This window comes from Somniosus microcephalus, unplaced genomic scaffold (genome assembly GCF_052327205.1).
Source record: "Somniosus microcephalus isolate GS21.2 unplaced genomic scaffold, FLI_Smic_1.0 unresolved_chr2, whole genome shotgun sequence".
Taxonomy (NCBI): domain Eukaryota; kingdom Metazoa; phylum Chordata; class Chondrichthyes; order Squaliformes; family Somniosidae; genus Somniosus; species Somniosus microcephalus.
In genome coordinates this window covers 92,252,690-92,270,105 of record NW_028225180.1, presented here as the reverse complement: position 1 = coordinate 92,270,105, position 17,416 = coordinate 92,252,690, and the positions used below count along the sequence as shown (strand labels likewise).

General features: G+C 51.6%; 1 protein-coding gene across 3 annotated transcripts in view; it reads right to left on the bottom strand.

Annotated features, from left to right (window-relative positions):
- Positions 1-1,210: 1,210 nt before the first annotated feature.
- LOC147093031 (protein phosphatase 1B-like) overlaps positions 1,211-17,416 on the bottom strand; it is a 26,836-nt gene continuing 10,630 nt past the window's right edge. Inside the window, exons 4-7 of one of the 3 annotated variants that reach the window (XM_085976358.1) lie at positions 10,521-10,638; positions 6,191-6,302; positions 5,492-5,546; positions 1,211-3,299 (exon numbers count right to left, since the gene is read on the bottom strand). In XM_085976358.1, coding sequence (XP_085832484.1) covers positions 3,270-3,299; positions 5,492-5,546; positions 6,191-6,302; positions 10,521-10,638 — 315 coding nt within the window. In that variant the 3' untranslated portion in view covers positions 1,211-3,269. Of the gene's footprint in view, positions 3,300-5,491; positions 5,547-6,186; positions 6,303-10,520; positions 10,664-17,416 lie in introns of those variants that run through there. The other 2 variants (XM_085976359.1, XR_015075101.1) reach the window with 2 other exon arrangements.

Below are 17,416 nucleotides of genomic sequence, written 5' to 3'. Positions count from 1 at the left end.
GCTGAGAAAGTGGTTAAAAAGTTTTACGGGATCCTGGGCTTCATAAATAGAAGTATAGAGTACAAAAGTGTAGACATTATGATGAACCTGTATAAAACACTGGTTCGGCCTCAACTGGAGTATTGTGTCCAATTCTGGGCACCGCACTTTAAGAAGGATGTGAAGGCCTTAGAGAGGGTGCAGAAAAGATTTACAAGAATGGTTCCAGGGATGAGGGACTTCAGTTACGTGGATAGACTGGAGAATCAGAAATTTACAGCACAGGAGGTCATTCGGCCCATCTTGTCCATGCCGGCTGACAGAGCTCTCCACCCTAATCCCACATTCCAGCTCTCGGTCCGTAGCCCTGTAGGTTACGGCACTTCAAGTGCACATCCAAGTACTTTTTAAATGTGACGAGGGTTTCTGCCTCTACCGCCCTTTCAGGTAGTGAGTTCCAGACCCCCACCACCGTCTGAGTGAAGCTGGGGTTGTCCTGCTTAGAGCAGAGAAGAGTAAGAGGAGATTTGATAGAGGTGTTCAAAATCATGAGGTCTCTGGCCAGAGTAGAGAGAGAGAAACTGTTCCCATTGGCGGAAGGGTCGAGAACCAGAGGACACAGATTTAAGGTGATTGGCAGAAGAACCAAAGGCCACATAAGAACATTTTTTTTTTTTTTTTACACAGTGAGTGGTTAGGATCTGGAATGCGCTGCCTGAAAGGGCGGTGGGGGCAGATTCAATCATGGCTTTCAAAAGGGAGTTGGATAAGTATCTGAAGGAAAAAAAAAATTGCAGGGCTCCGGGGAAAGGGCGAGGGAGTGGGACTCGCTGAAGTGCTCCTGCAGAGAGCCAGCACGGGCTCGACGGGCTGAATGGCCGCCTTCTGTGCTGTAACCATTCTAGGATTATAATAAGCTACAAATTTGTTAAATATAATTTGAACTCTTCCTGGGATTGGGAGCGGGACAGAATCTCGCACAACACATTCCCAATGCTTCTGTTATTTAAGGCCAGATCTAGGTTGGACGTCAGGAGAACAGTGGAACAGGCTGCCATCTTGTGCGGTGGACACCGATTCACCGACTTCCTCACCGCCCGGTGCAGCCTTGAAGAGCCGAAACCTCACACAAGCAGCTGGGGGTGAGCCCCGGGAAGCTGCTCTTCCACAATCCACACTGCGCAGGTCCGGAACCTCATTCGCCCCAAACACACAAAAAAATTGCAATATATAGAGTTGAAAACATTTTAATGTTCTGTTATAATATAACTTTAGCTTTAAAAGTTGCCGAGTCCCTTGCTGAAGCCTTTTTCCCCCCCCACTACGCCCCATTACCATAGTTACAACAAAACAGAAGGCTGGATTTAAAAACCTGCGGCGAGATTTAATTCGCGAGGTTTAACGTTTAGACCCGAACAATGACAAGCACTAGGACCCGGGAGAAGCCCTCTGGAAATACTCCCCGGGACGCAAGGGGGAAAAGAGGTGGGATCGCGATCCAGGCCGAGCTCGGGGGGGGGTAAGGGGGCACAGGACTAACAGGAGGGGCCGAGCTCAGAGGATGGTGGGGGGGGGGGGGGGAACGGAGGGACGTCAGGCAGACAGGGGCCAGAACTTGACGTGCAGCGGGTTTTTGGGGCCGCAGACTCCAGGCCGACACATTCCCACCACCACTGAACGGAGCAAACAACCGGGGCTAAAAGTACAGAGAAAAGAGGGAATTAAAAATAAACCCCAAAACCAAAAGGGAAAATGTAAACTAAACTCGGTCCCACCACAGCCGACAACCACCCCGCCTGCCCCACCCCCCAAAAAATATATAAACTTCCTTTAAAAAAAAAGAATATCTGTACAACCTGGAGAAAGTCCAAACCAGTTACACACCAGGACCAGAACTGGATCCAGGACAGCAGGAAGGCCTGAAGCCAGAGATTCTTCTCCCCAGAGAGTCGCCAAGTCTATTCCCAGGAGCAAAGAGAGGGGCCGGGGGTGAGGGAAGGGAGTGGGGGAAGGGGCCGGTGACCCGAGGGGGGGGGGGGGGGGAGGGGAGAGAAGAGGGGCTGGGGGCAGTGACTGTTCACTGTATTGCCAATTATTGTCTGCTCACCAGCCCCTTCCACATAACCCCCTCCCCCGAGGAAAGGGACAGAGCAGCTCTGACCATCCAGGGCAGACTGAGCAGATCTCCAACCCCTCACTCTCACGCGTTCACCCTCATGCACCCTCACACTCACTCACGTTTGCTTGCTCGCATGTGCTCACTCACTCACCCTTGCACACCCTCACCCTCACACTCTCCAAAAACTTCCGTTCGCTAGTTATGAATTTTCTTCAAAAAAAATTCCCCAACTCTTCCCTAAAGAAGGAGCTGCCCCCGGCTGGGCACAGATTCCAGGGACTCCGCCCGACTGTGAGCTCCTCATCCCCAGCGGCGGGGGAAGTGGGGGCTGTTGGCGGGGGGGGGGGGTGAAGAAAGAGACTCGTATTCCAGCCCGACATTCTCTCACACGAGTCTCTGCACAGCTGCAGGAACCCTGGCCTGTTTCACCCACCGCTCTCCTAGTCCACAACACCAGGGCGAGGTTGCTGCCGATGATTTTCTGGCACCTCATCAAGCACAGACCAAACCCCAGACCCGCTCTCCCTGCTCTGGGGCAGAGTGCCTCAGAAGGCCAGAGAATTCACCAGCCGTGCTGGCGAGCGAGGATGGGCTCAGAGCAGGGCGGGGGGGGGGGAGGGAAAGAGAGAGAGAGCAGGGGTCAGTGAGAGAGAGAGATAAAGCTGTCCTCAGCCCGAGCCTGGACACAGACGCTCAGCCACCACGATCTGGCCCCTGGTCCAGTAACCAGGGAGTATGGAACATGTGGGGGGGGAAGAGGAGAAATGAAGATGTGGGACCGGGAGTGTGGGGCTGGGGGCTACAGTAGAACAGTAAGGGGGGGGGGGGGGGGGGGGGGAAACAACCAATAATAAGTTATTAATAACACCTACAACCCCTCACTTGCAGCCCCCGGGCCCCGAAACCTGTCATTCGCAGAATTCCGTCTAGACGGAGAGGGTGTGGGGCTGCGCGGTTGAGGGAGCAGGTTTCACAAGGACAGGCGAACAGCGACACGCTGGAATGTCCAGGACAGGCCAAGAGGTGACCGGCAAAGAAAACAAATATATAAATATGTCACTCGAGAATTCTCTTCTGCACATGTACAAGTGTCCTTAAAACATGGAAACCAGGGATTAGTGCGTCTCGCAAACTGCTCCGCTTTCACACCCAGCTCCTCTGAAGCCTCGGGTTAGAACGCGCTGTCCGGTTCCTCCAAATCCTACAGAATGAATCAGAAAAATAAAATAAATCAAGACAGACTGAACGGCAAACTGAAGATTCAATCGTAGGACGTGGCGCTATTTACTACACACACCTCTGTCCCTCGCAGTTAACCCAACTCACAGCGCCGCACTGTCAGAGGGGCAGTACTGAGGGAGCGTCGCACTGTCGGAGGGTAAGTACTGAGGGAGTGCTGCACTGTCGGAGGGGCAGCACTGAGGCATCTCGGCACTGTCGGAGGGGCAGTACCGAGGGAGCGCCGCACTGTCGGAGGGGCAGTACTGAGGGAGCGCCGCACTGTCGGAGGGGCAGTACTGAGGGAGCGCCGCACTGTCGGAGGGGCAGTACTGAGGGAGCGCCGCAGTGTCAGAGGGGCAGTACTGAGGGAGCACTGTGCTGTCGGAGGGGCAGTGCAGAGGGAGCGCCGCACTGTCGGAGGGGCAGTACTGAGGGAGCACTGTGCTGTCGGAGGGGCAGTGCAGAGGGAGCGCCGCACTGTCGGAGGGGCAGTACCGAGGGAGCGCCGCGCTGTCGGAGGGGCAGTACTGAGGGAGCGCCGCACTGTCGGAGGGGCAGTGCTGAGGGAGCGCCGCACTGTCGGAGGGGCAGTACTGAGGGAGCGCCGCACTGTCGGAGGGGCAGTACTGAGGGAGCGCCGCAGTGTCGGAGGGGCAGTACTGAGGGAGCGCCGCACTGTCAGAGGGGCAGTACTGAGGGAGCGCTGCACTGTCAGAGGGGCAGTACTGAGGGGGCGCCGCACTGTCGGAGGGGCAGTACTGAGGGAGCGCTGCACTGTCAGAGGGGCAGTACTGAGGGGGCGCCGCACTGTCGGAGGGGCAGTACTGAGGGAGCGCTGCACTGTCAGAGGGGCAGTACTGAGGGGGCGCCGCACTGTCAGAGGGTCAGTACTGAGGGAGCGCCGCACTGTCGGAGGGGCAGTACTGAGGGAGCGCTGCACTGTCGGAGGGTCAGTACTGAGGGAGCGCCGCACTGTCAGAGGGGCAGTACTGAGGGAGCGCTGCACTGTCGGAGGGGCAGTACTGAGGGAGCTCCGCACTGTCGGAGGGGCAGTACTGAGGGAGCGCTGCACTGTCAGAGGGGCAGTACTGAGGGAGCGCCGCACTGTCAGAGGGGCAGTACTGAGGGAGCGCCGCACTGTCGGAGGGGCTGTACTGAGGGAGCGCTGCACTGTCGGAGGGGCAGTACTGAGGGAGCGCCGCACTGTCGGAGGGGCAGTACTGAGGGAGCGCCGCACTGTCGGAGGGGCAGTACTGAGGGAGCGCCGCACTGTCAGAGGGGCAGTACTGAGGGAGCGCCGCACTGTCGGAGGGGCAGTACTGAGGGAGCGCCGCACTGTCGGAGGGGCAGTACTGAGGGAGCGCCGCACTGTCGGAGGGGCAGTACTGAGGGAGCGCCGCACTGTCGGAGGGGCAGTACTGAGGGAGCGCCGCAGTGTCGGAGGGGCAGTACTGAGGGAGCGCCGCACTGTCAGAGGGGCAGTACTGAGGGAGCGCCGCACTGTCAGAGGGGCAGTACTGAGGGGGCGCCGCACTGTCAGAGGGGCAGTACTGAGGGGGCGCCGCACTGTCGGAGGGGCAGTACTGAGGGAGCGCCGCACTGTCAGAGGGGCAGTACTGAGGGGGCGCCGCACTGTCGGAGGGTCAGTACTGAGGGAGCGTCGCACTGTCGGAGGGGCAGTACTGAGGGAGCGCTGCACTGTCGGAGGGTCAGTACTGAGGGAGCGCCGCACTGTCAGAGGGGCAGTACTGAGGGAGCGCCGCACTGTCAGAGGGGCAGTACTGAGGGAGCGCCGCACTGTCGGAGGTCCCGTCTTTCGGATGAGACGTTAATCCGAGGCCCCGTCTGCTCTCTCAGGTGGACGTAAAAGATCCCAAAGCCACTATTGGAAGAAGAGCAGGGGGGGTTATCCCCGGTGTCCTGGCCAATATTTATCCCTCAACCAATACCACCAAAAAAATTAACTAAAACAATTGCTCAATTGTCCCATTTATGGGAGCTTGCTATGCAAAAATTGCTGCCGTGTTTCCTATATGACCACAGTGACCACACTTCAAAAGTACTTCATTGTTTGTAAAGTGCTTTGGGTCGTCCTGAGGTTGTGAAAGGTGATTTAGAAAGGGAAGTCTTTCTTTTATATAAACTTTAAGAAGTTTTTTAGTAAACATTCACCTCGTCCGTAGTCAGAGGGACCAGTCGGTTGTAAACTGATTCAATAACGCTCCGTCTGAAAGAATATAAATATAAACAAATTGCTCACTTACTTCAGCAAGGTTCATGTCTCAATGGTTTCAGAATTAGATTCAATTCACAGGGAATGTAGAGTCAGGCGTGGTTCAGTGGGTAACATTCTCACCACCAAGTCAGGCTGGAGCATAAAATCCAGGCCAACACTCACGGTGCAATACTAAAACAGCGCCGCACTGTCCGAGGGGCGGTACCGAGGGAGCGCCGCACTGTCCGAGGGGCGGTACCGAGGGAGCGCCGCACTGTCCGAGGGGCGGTACCGAGGGAGCGCCGCACTGTCCGAGGGGCGGTACCGAGGGAGCGCCGCACTGTCCGAGGGGCGGTACCGAGGGAGCGCCGCACTGTCCGAGGGGCGGTACCGAGGGAGCGCCGCACTGTCCGAGGGGCGGTACCGAGGGAGCGCCGCACTGTCCGATGGGCGGTACCGAGGGAGCGCCGCACTGTCCGAGGGGCGGTACCGAGGGAGCGCCGCACTGTCCGAGGGGCGGTACCGAGGGAGCGCCGCACTGTCCGAGGGGCGGTACCGAGGGAGCGCTCAGTCCGGGTGAGGGCGAGTGACTCAGAGTGTCGGGGGGCCGGGGGGAGGGAGAGGGGCTGCGGGTGGCACTGTCAGCGCTTCCTTACTTGCTGGTGAGCCCTCCACCAGGCGGCAGATTGGGAATGTTCTCAATGAGCAGCGAGTGCATCACATCCAGCATCCCAGGGGGAACCTCCGGAGCCGCCTTCGCCACCAGGTCTGCAAGAGAATGAGAGACTTGGAACTTTCCAGAAAACAAATAGAAAATCTGTTTCATTAAAGAGGAAAATGAATGGCAGCAGCAGCCAACTTCCTGGCACCATGGGTGGTTCTGCTGCACAGGACGGGAGGAAAAAAAGAGGGGAAGAGCTATAGTGATGGGGGACTCTATTGTAAGGGGAATAGATAGGCGTTTCTGCGGCCGCAAACGAGACTCCAGGATGGTGTGTTGCCTCCCTGGTGCAAGGGTCAAGGATGTCTCCGAGCGGCTGCAGAACATCTTGGAAGGGGAGGGTGAACAGCCAGTTGTCGTGGTGCATATAGGCACCAACAATATAGGTAAAAAACAGGATGAGGTCCTAAAATCTGAATATAGGGAGTTAGGAGATAAATTAAAAAATAGGACCTCAAAGGTAGTAATCTCAGGATTGCTACCAGTGCCACGTGCTAGTCAGAGTAGAAATAGAAGAATATTTCAGATGAATACGTGGCTAAAGGAATGGTGCCAGGGGGAGGGATTCAAATTCCTGGGACATTGGAACCGGTTCTGGGGGAGGTGGGACCAGTTCAAACCGGACGGTTTGCACCTGGGTAGGGCCGGGACCGATGTCCTAGGGGGAGTGTTTGCTAGTGCTCTGGGGGAGGGTTTAAACTAAAATGGCAGGGGGTTGGGAACCTGAGCAGGGAGACAGAGGAAAGGGAAACAAGGATAAAAGCAAAAGATAGGAAGGAGAAAACCAAAAGTGGCAGTCAGAGAAATCAATGGTTTAAATCAAACATGGCCACAGTAAATAATAATTCTAATAGGTCTAAGAACGTTAAAACAACAAGCCTGAAGGCTTTGTGTCTTAATGCGAGGAGCATTCGTAAAAAGGTGGATGAATTAGCTGCGCAAATAGAGGTAAACGAATATGATTTGATTGGGATTACGGAAACATGGCTCCAGGGTAGCAAAGGCTGGGAACTCAACATCCAAGGGTATTCAATATTCAAGAAAAATACGCAAAAAGGGAGGTGGGGTAGCATTACTGGTTAAAGAGATTAACACAATTGTAAGGAAGGATATTAGCTCTGATGATGTGGAATCTGTATGGGTAGAACTGAGAAATACCAAGGGGCAGAACACGTTAGTGGGAGTGGTATATAGACCTCCAAACAGTAATGCGGAGGTTGGGGATGGCATTAAAAGGGAAATTAGAGAAGCGTGCAAAAAGGGCACAGTGGTCATCATAGGTGACTTTAATCCACATATAGACTGGGCTAACCAAATTAGTAACAATACTGTGGCGGAGGAATTCCTGGAGTGTTTACAGGATGGTTTACTGGACCAATATGTCGAGGAACCAACCAGAGATCAGGCCATCTTAGACTGGGTATTATGTAACGAGAAAGGATTAATTAGCAATCTTGTTGTACGAGGCCCCTTGGGTCGGAGCGATCATAATATGATCAAATTCTTCATTAAGATGGAGAATGAAGTAGTTGACTCAGAGACTAGGTTCCTGAATTTAAATAAAGGAAACTACGATGGTCTGAGGCACGAATTGGGTAGGATTGATTGGGGAATGTCACTCAAAGGGTTAACGGTGGATAGGCAATGGCAAACATTCAAAGACCGCATGGATGAGCTACAGAATTTGTTCATCCCAGTTTGGCATAAAAATAAAACAAAAAAGGTGACTCAACCGTGGCTAACGAGGGAAATTAGGGATAGCATAAGATCCAAGGAGAGGACATATAAATTGGCCAGAAAAAGCAGTAATCCAGAGGATTGGGAGCAGTTTAGGATTCAACAAAGGAGGACAAAGGGATTAATTAAGAAAGGGAAAATAGAATATGAGAGTAAGCTTGCAGAGAACATAAAAACTGACTGTAAAAGCTTTTATAGATATGTGAAGAGAAAAAGATTGGTGAAGTCAAGCGTAGGTCCCTTGCAGTCAGAATCAGGGGAATTTATAATGGGGAACAAAGAAATGGCAGACCAACTAAATACATATTTTGGTTCTGTCTTCACAAAGGAGGACACAAATAACCTCCCAGAAATGCTGGGGAACATAGGGTCTAATGAAAGGGAGGAACTGAAAGAAATCAGTATTTGTAGGGAAATGGTGTTAGGGAAATTGATGGGATTGAAGGCCGATAAATCCCCAGGGTCTGATAATCTACATCCTAGGGTACTTAAGGAAGTGGCCCTAGAAATAGTTGATGCATTGCTGATCATCTTCCAACATTCGATGGAATCTGGAACAGTACCCATAGATTGGAGGGTAGCTAATGTTACCCCACTATTCAAAAAAGGTGGTAGAGAGAAAACGGGGAATTACAGACCGGTAAGCCTGACATCGGTAGTGGGGATAATGCTAGAGTCCATTATAAAAGATGTAATAGCAGAGCACTTGGAAAGCAGTGACAGGATTGGACAAAGTCCACATGGATTTACAAAAGGTAAATCATGCTTGACTAATCTACTGGAATTTTTTGAGGATGTAACTGGTAAAATAGATAAGGGAGAACCAGTGGATGTGGTGTATTTGGACTTTCAGAAGGCTTGAGATAAGGTCCCGCATAAGAGATTAGCGTGTAAAGTTAAGACACATGGGATTGGGGGCAAGGTATTGACTTGGATAGAGAACTGGTTGGCAGACAGAAAGCAAAGAGTTGGAATAAACGGGTCTTTTTCCGAGTGACAGGCAGTGACTAGTGGGGTACCGCAGGGATCGGTCCTTGGGCCCCAGCTATTCACAATATATATTAATGATCTAGACAGGGGAACTAGATGTAATATCTTCAAATTTGCAGATGACACAAAGCTGGGTGGGCGTGTGTGCTGTGAGGAGGATGCCGAGAAACTCCAGGATGATTTGGACAGGTTGGGTGATTGGGCAGAAGCATGGCAGATGCAATATAACGTGGATAAATGCGAGTTTATCCACTTTGGTGTCAAAAACAGGAAGGCAGATTATTATCTGAATGGCAATAGATTGGGAGAAGGGGAAGTGCAATGAGACCTGGGTGTCCTTGTGCACCAGTCGCTGAAGGTAAGCATGCAGGTGGTTAAGAAGGCAAATGGTATGTTGGCCTTCATAGCGAGAGGGTTTGAGTACAGGAACAAGGATGTCTTGCTGCAGTTGTACACGGCCTTGGTGAGACCACATCTTGAGTATTGTGTGCAGTTTTGGTCGCCTTATCTGAGGAAGGATATTCTTGCCATGGAAGGAGTTCAGCGAAGATTCACCAGGCTGATACCTGGGATGGCAGGAATGACGTATGAGGAGAGATTGGGTCGATTGGGCTTGTACTCGCTGGAGTTTAGAAGAATGAGAGGGGATCTCATTGAAACTTATAAAATTCTGGCAGGACTGGACAGACTAGATGCAGGAAGGATGTTCCCAATGGCGGGGGAGTCCAGAACCAGGGGTCACAGTCTAAGGATAAGGGGTAAGCCATTTAGGACAGAAATGAGGAGGGATTTCTTCACCCAGAGAGTGGTGAACCTGTGGAATTCTCTACCACAGAGGGCGGTGGAGGCCAATTCATTAAATATATTCAAGAAGGAGTTAGATATATTTCTTAAGGCTAAAGGGATCAAGGGATATGGGGAGAAAGCAGGGACAGGGTACTGAATTTGGATGATCAGCCATGATCACATTGAATGGCGGAGCAGGCTCGAGGGGCCGAATGGCCTACTCCTGCTCCTATCTTCTATGTTTCTATGAATGAAGTCGGGCCGAGGTACCAGGCCCCGGGGGATCCGGCCTCCGAGACCAGGCCCCGGGGGATCCACAGGGGGCGAGCTCCCATACCTCCGGTGGGTATTTACGGCGGGGGGTTCCCGGGTATTTACGGCGGGGTTCCTGGGTATTTACCCCTCTGACCCAGGGTGCAGAGGCTAGTCAGAGAGCCGTAACCTGGGAGGTCGGAGCGAGGGTCTGGGGGCCACACGATGCGATGTCGGGGCTCAATCTACGGCCTGACTCTCTGGGTCCATGGGATTAAATGAATGGCAGTGCAACGCTGTCCCGAATCCCACTCACGGGGTCGGAGGTCGATTAGGCCAGTTGCTTTGAGGCAGAGTTCTTGGCAATTGACCCAGACTCCACCCAACTCCCTCGTCAATAGCTGGGAGACAATTTAACCCCAAACGCTTGGATATGGGAAGTTCAGACACACCGGCGTGTGTCTCGAGGGCCCAGCTCTCTCTGGTGCCATTGTCCTGACCTTTCACCCGCGTTTCCAGGTATCTGTCGAGCTCGGCCTCTCTCTGTCTCGCTTCCTCAGAGGGTCTCGGCGCGTTCTCGAAGCAGACCAGCTCGATGCTCATGTTGTCCCGGCTCCCCTGAGAAACAGCCACAAAGACAATCCTGAAAGCAAATCCCACAAAGCCTGTATCCTTCATCACCACGAACAGAAATGTACTGACACTGCACAAACTCACTGTCAAAGTGCGGCACTCCCTCAGTACTGCCCCTCCGACAGTGCGGCGCTCCCTCAGTACTGCCCCTCCGACAGCGCGGCGCTCCCTCAGTACTGCCCCTCCGACAGCGCGGCGCTCCCTCAGTACTGCCCCTCCGACAGCGCGGCGCTCCCTCAGTACTGCCCCTCCGACAGCGCGGCGCTCCCTCAGTACTGCCCCTCCGACAGCGCGGCGCTCCCTCAGTACTGCCCCTCCGACAGTGCGGTGCTCCCTCGTTAAGGCCCCGCGGACAGTGCGGCGCTCCCTCAGTACTGCCCCTCCGACAGTGTGGCGCTCCCTCAGTACCGCCCCTCCGACAGTGCGGCGCTCCCTCAGCACCGCCCCTCCGACAGCGCGGTGCTCCCTCAGTACTGCCCCTCCGACTGTGCGGCGCTCCCTCAGTACTGCCCCTCCGACTGTGCGGCGCTGCCTCAGTACTGCCTCTCCGACAGTGCGGCGCTCCCTCAGTACTGCCCCTCCGACTGTGCGGCGCTCCCTCAGTACCGCCCCTCCGACAGTGCGGCGCTCCCTCAGTACTGCCCCTCCGACTGTGCGGCGCTCCCTCAGTACTGCCCCTCCGACTGTGCGGCGCTCCCTCAGTACCGCCCCTCCGACAGTGCGGCGCTCCCCCAGTACTGCCCCTCCGACAGTGCGGCGCTCCCTCAGTACTGCCCCTCCGACAGTGCGGCGCTCCCTCAGTACTGCCCCTCCGACAGTGCGGCGCTCCCTCAGTACTGCCCCTCCGACAGTGCGGCGCTCCCTCAGGACTCACATATGCTTGTGTGGTTTTTTTTTATATAAAGAATTCTTGGGGTCTGAGTAATTTGATTATTGCCTGGGAATGCAGTTACAATCGAGTAGGGCAGTGATGTCATTAAGTCGTGAGAGACTGGAGTCACACTGACCAGGGTTCCTTCCCCTGAAAGGACATTCATGAACCAGTTGGATTTTTACAACAGCCTCACACTCGCTTTTACCGAGACCAGATTTTTATTTCCAGATTTTAAAACTGAATTGAAATCCGCAAACTGCCCCGGTGGGACTTGACTATTGGACTCGGAAGTATTAGTCCCGGTCTGGGGATGACTGCCCCAGCACCGTGCCCACTGAGCTCAGACTGCCCACACCAGGAGGGAGAGAATCTACACTTGCTGTTTTACACAGCAGGAAAATATCACAAACTCAGTTACGCTTTGCTGAAATCTCACGGACGACACGGATCAGCTCCATCATTGGCAGCTACACTGAGCGATCACCAAGAATGATATAAACCTGCAGTCGGCACAGAGCCCAGAGCTAGAGGCTTCATCCAAACAACACACGTTTGGTTATCGGCCTTTGCTTGGTGGACGGAGGGGGAGGGATGAGAGGAGGGGGAGGGGGGGAGAGGTGGTGGGGAAGAGATGACCTGGTTCTGCTGTCACCAACTAAGGAGGGTCTGCAGCAGAACCTGGATCTGCTGGAGTCGTTCTGCCAGACCTGGGCCCTGACAATAAATCCCCAAAAAACCAAAGTCCTTGTGTTCCAGCAAAGATCCAGACATCAGGGACCCAGAATAAATTTCACACTAGGAACTACTAAAATTGAACAAACCACTAACTACACATACTTGGGCTTAAAAATCAGTTCTACGGGAAATTTTCATCTGGCTGTGAATGAACTGAAAGAGAAAGCAAGAAGGGCTTTCTATGCCATTAAAAAATCAATCCAAATAGAAATCCCAATTAGCATTTGGCTCAAAACTTTTTAAATCAGTAATTGAACCAATTGCACTCTATGGCAGTGAGGTGTGGGGACTGTTAACACAACAAGAATTTGCAAAATGGGACAAACACCCAATTGAGATCCGACATGCAGAATTCTGTAAAAGTATCCTCCGGACTCAAAGGAAAACCGTAAACAATGCATGCAGGGCAGAACTAGGCCAATATCCATTAATAATTACTATCCAAAAAAGAGCCACCAAATTTTGGAAACACCTAAAAATGAGCAACCCCCACTGCTATCATTACGAAGCCCTGAAATGCCAAGAGAGGACCATAAAGAAGAATACCCTCAGTCAACTAGTCCTGGGACTCAGTGAAGTAACTACTAACACTACTAACAATAACCAGCCCCAGGACAGTGACATCGTAACACAGAGAATTCGACCCAACACAATCGTCACTAAGCAAAAGGAAAAATATCTGTCATATTGGGCAGAAACAACAAAAACCCAAAACAAACTCAATTGCGACTTGGCCCTAAACAGACAATACAACATGGCTGACTACCTGACCATGGTAAAGGATCGCAAACTGAGAAAAACCTTGACAATGTACAGACTTAGTGAACATAGCCTGGCCATCGAAAAAGGCAGACACAGACAGACCCGGCTGCCAAGAGAGGACAGGATATGCTCTCACTGCAGTCAGGGAGTGGTGGAGACAGAGATGCACTTCCTCACAGCTTGTACAAAATATCAGGGCATAAGGGAGAATTTCTACCCAAAATTCACAAAAATATGCCCTGAATTCAGAAATTTGAATGACGACGAAAAACTCCCATACCTACTAGGGGAACAGAGAAATTGTGTAACCTTAGTGGCACACTATGTTACAGCTTGCCATAAACAGAGGGACAACCATTAAATCTAAGAAAAGAGTATATACAAATTATATGAATGTATATTTATACACTCAGGGATATATCTGTTTATACACTGTATGGATAGACCTGCGTTTATGTGTTCAACCATAAATGTTATTCGATGCTTTGGCAACATAAGATGTACCTTGTCATGCCAATAAAGCGATTTGAATTGAAGAATTGAGGGGGGGGGGGGGGGGAAAAGAGAGGGGGGGGGAAAGAGTATATATAAGAAAAGAGTATATATAAATTATATGAATGTATATTTATACACCCAGGGATATATCTGTTTATACACAGTATGGATAGATCTGTATTTTTGTGTACAAACATGAATGTTTTTCGATGCTTTGGCAACATAAGATGTAACTTGTCATGCCAATAAAGCAATTTGAATTGAATTGAATTGAGGGGGGGGTGGGAGGGAGAGGGGGGGTGGGAGGGAGGGAGAGGGGGGGGGCGAGGGCGGCGAGGGGGGGGGGCGCGAGGAGATTAATTAAAGGGTAAGTCATGGCAGCAAAGCTCGGCCCCGTGGCATGCTCCTCCTGCACTATGTGGGAAATCAGGGACACTTCCTGTGTCCCCGACGACCATGTGTGCGGGAAGTGTATCCAGCTGCAGCTACTGGCAGACCACATTGCGGAGCTGGAGCTGCGAATGGATACATACTGGAGCATTCGCGATGCTGAGGATGTCATGAATAGCACGTTTAATCAGTTGGTCACACCGCAGGTAAAGGCTGCACATGCAGGAAGGGAATGGGTGACCGCCAGGCATAGTAGTAGGCGCAGGCAGGTAGTGCAGGGGTCCCCTGTGGCCAACCCCCTCTCAGACAGATATACCGCTTTGGATATTGGTGAGGGAGGGTGGCTTATTGGGGGAAGGCAGCAGCAGCCAACTTCCTGGCACCATGGGTGGTTCTGCTGCACGGGACGGGAGGAAAAAGAGTGAGAGAGTTATAGCGATAGGAGATTCTATTGTAAGGGGAATAGATAGGCGTTTCTGTGGCTGCAAACGAGACTCCAGGATGGTATGTTGCCTCCCTGGTGCAAGGGTCAAGGATGTCTCGGAGCGGCTGCAGGGCATTCTGGAGGGGGAGGGTGAACAGCCGGTTGTCGTGGTGCAGATAGGTACCAACGATATAGGTAAAAAATGGGATGAGGTCCTAAAAGCTGAATATAGGGAGTTAGGAGGTAAATTAAAAAATAGGACCTCAAAAGGTAGTCATCTCAGGATTGCTACCAGTGCTACGTGCTAGTCAGAGTAGAAATAGAAGGATATTTCAGATGAATACGTGACTAGAAGAATGGTGCAAGGGGGAGGGATTCAAATTCCTGGGACATTGGAACCGGTTCTGGGGGAGGTGGGACCAGTACAAACCGGATGGTTTACACCTGGGCAGGACTGGAACCGATGTCCTAGGGGGAGTGTTTGCTAGTGCTCTGGGGGAGGGTTTAAACTAAAATGGCAGGGGGTTGGGAACCTGTGCAGGGAGACAGAGGAAAGGGAAGCAAGGATAGAAGCAAAAGACAGGAAGGAGAAAAGCAAGCGTGGAAGGCAGAAATCAAGGGTGTAAATCAAACCTGGCCGCAGTAAACAATAATTCTAAAAGGTCTAAGAGTGTTAAAAAAAACAAGCCTGAAGGCTTTGTGTCTTAATGCGAGGAGCATTTACAATAAGGTGGATGAATTAGCTGCGCAAATAGATGTAAACGGATATGATATAATTGGGATTACGGAGACATGGCTCCAGGGTGACCAAGGCTGGGAATTCAACATCCAGGGGTATTCAATATTCAGGAAGGACAGGCAAAAAGGAAAAGGAGGTGGGGTAGCATTGCTAGTTAAGGAGGAGACTAACACAATAGTAATGAAGGATATTAGCTCTGATGATGTGGAATCTGTATGGGTAGAGCTGAGAAATACCAAGGGGCAGAAAACGTTAGTGAGAGTTGTATACAGACCCCCAAACAGTAATGCTGAGGTTGGGGATGGCATTAAACGGGAAATTAGAGACGCGTGCAATAAGGGCACAGCAGTTACCATGGGTGACTTTAATCTACATATAGATTGGACTAACCAAATTAGTAACAATACTGTGGAAGAGGAATTCCTAGAGTGTATACAGACGGGATGGTTTCCTGGATCAATATGTCGAGGAACCAACTAGAGATCAGGCCATCTTAGACTGGGTATTATGTAATGAGAAAGGATTAATTAGCAATCTTGTTGTGCGAGGCCCCTTGGGGAGGAGCGATCATAATATGATAGAATTCTTCATCAAGATGGAGAGTGAAGTAGTTGATTCAGAGACTTGGGTACTGAATTTAAATAAAGGGAACTACGATGGTATGAGGCTCGAGTTGGCTAGGATGAATTGGGGAATGTTACTTAAAGGGTTGACGGTGAATAGGCAATGGCAAACATTTAAAGATCGCATGGATGAACTACAGAATTTTTTCATCCCTGTTTGGCATAAAAAAACAAAAAAGGTGACTCAACATTGGCTAACAAGGGAAATTAGGGACAGCATAAGATCTAAGGAGAGGACATGTAAATTGGCCAGAAAAAGCAGCAAACTTGAGGATTGGGAGCAGTTTAGGATTCTGCACAGGAGGACAAAGGGATTAATTAAGAGGGGGAAAATAGGGTGAGAGTAAGCTTGCAGGGAACATAAAAACTGACTGTAAAAGCTTTTATAGATATGTGAAGAGAAAAAGATTGGTGAAGTCAAGCATCGGTCCCTTGCAGTCAGAATCAGGGGAATTTATAATGGGGAACAAAGACATGGCAGACCAATTAAATACATACTTTGGCTCTGTCTTCACAAAGGAGGACACAAATAAACTCCCAGAGATGTCGGGGAACATAGGGTCTAATGAGGGAGGAACCGAATGAAATCAGTATTTGTAGGGAAATGGTGTTAGGGAAATTGACGGGACTGAAGGCCGAGAAATCCCCAGGGCCTGATAATCTACATCCTAGGGTACTTAAGGAAGTGGCCCTAGAAATAGATGCATTGCTGGTCATCTTCCAAAATTCGATAGACTCTGGAACAGTACCCATGGATTGGAGGGTAGCTAATGTAACCCCACTATTTAAAAAGGTGGTAGAGAGAAAACGGGGAATTATAGACCGGGAAGCCTGACATCGGTAGTGGGGAAAATGCTAGAGTCCATTATAAAAGATGTAATAGCAGAGCACTTGGAAAACAGTAACAGGATCGGACAAAGTCAACATGGATTTACAAAAGGTAAATCGTGCTTGACTAATCTACTGGAATTTTTTGAGGATGTAACTGGTAGAATAGATAAGGGAGAACCAGTGGATGTGGTGTATTTGGACTTTCAGAAGGCTTTTGATAAGGTCCCGCAAAAGAGACTGGCGTGCAAAATAAGAGCACATGGGATTGGGGGCAAGGTACCGACTTGGATAGGAAACTGGTTGGCAGACAGGAAGCAAAGAGTTGGAATAAATGGGTCTTTTTCCGAGTGGAAGGCAGTGACTAGTGGGGTACCGCAAGGATCGGTGCTAGGACCCAGCTATTCACAATATATATCAATGATCTAGACGAGGGAACTAGATGTAATATCTCCAAGTTTGCAGACGACACAAAGCTGGGTGGGCGTGTGCTGTGAGGAGGATGCAGAGAAACGCCAGAATGATTTGGACAGGTTGGGGGGGGGGGTGGGGGGGAGAAGAGGGGCAGGGGGGGGGAGGGAAAGAGAGGGAGGGGGGGGAGAGAGAGGGGGGGGAAGAGAGAGAGGGGGGGGAAGAGAGAGAGGGGGGGGAAGAGAGAGAGGGGGGGGGAAAGAGAGGGAGGGGGGGAAAGAGAGGGAGGGGGGGAAAGAGAGGGAGGGGGGAAAGAGAGGGAGGGGGGGAAAGAGAGGGAGGGGGGGAAAGAGAGGGAGGGGGGGAAAGAGAGGGAGGGGGGGAAAGAGAGGGAGGGGGGGAAAGAGAGGGAGGGGGGGAAAGAGAGGGAGGGGGGAAAGAGAGGGAGGGGGGGAAAGAGAGGGGGGGGAAAGAGAGGGGGG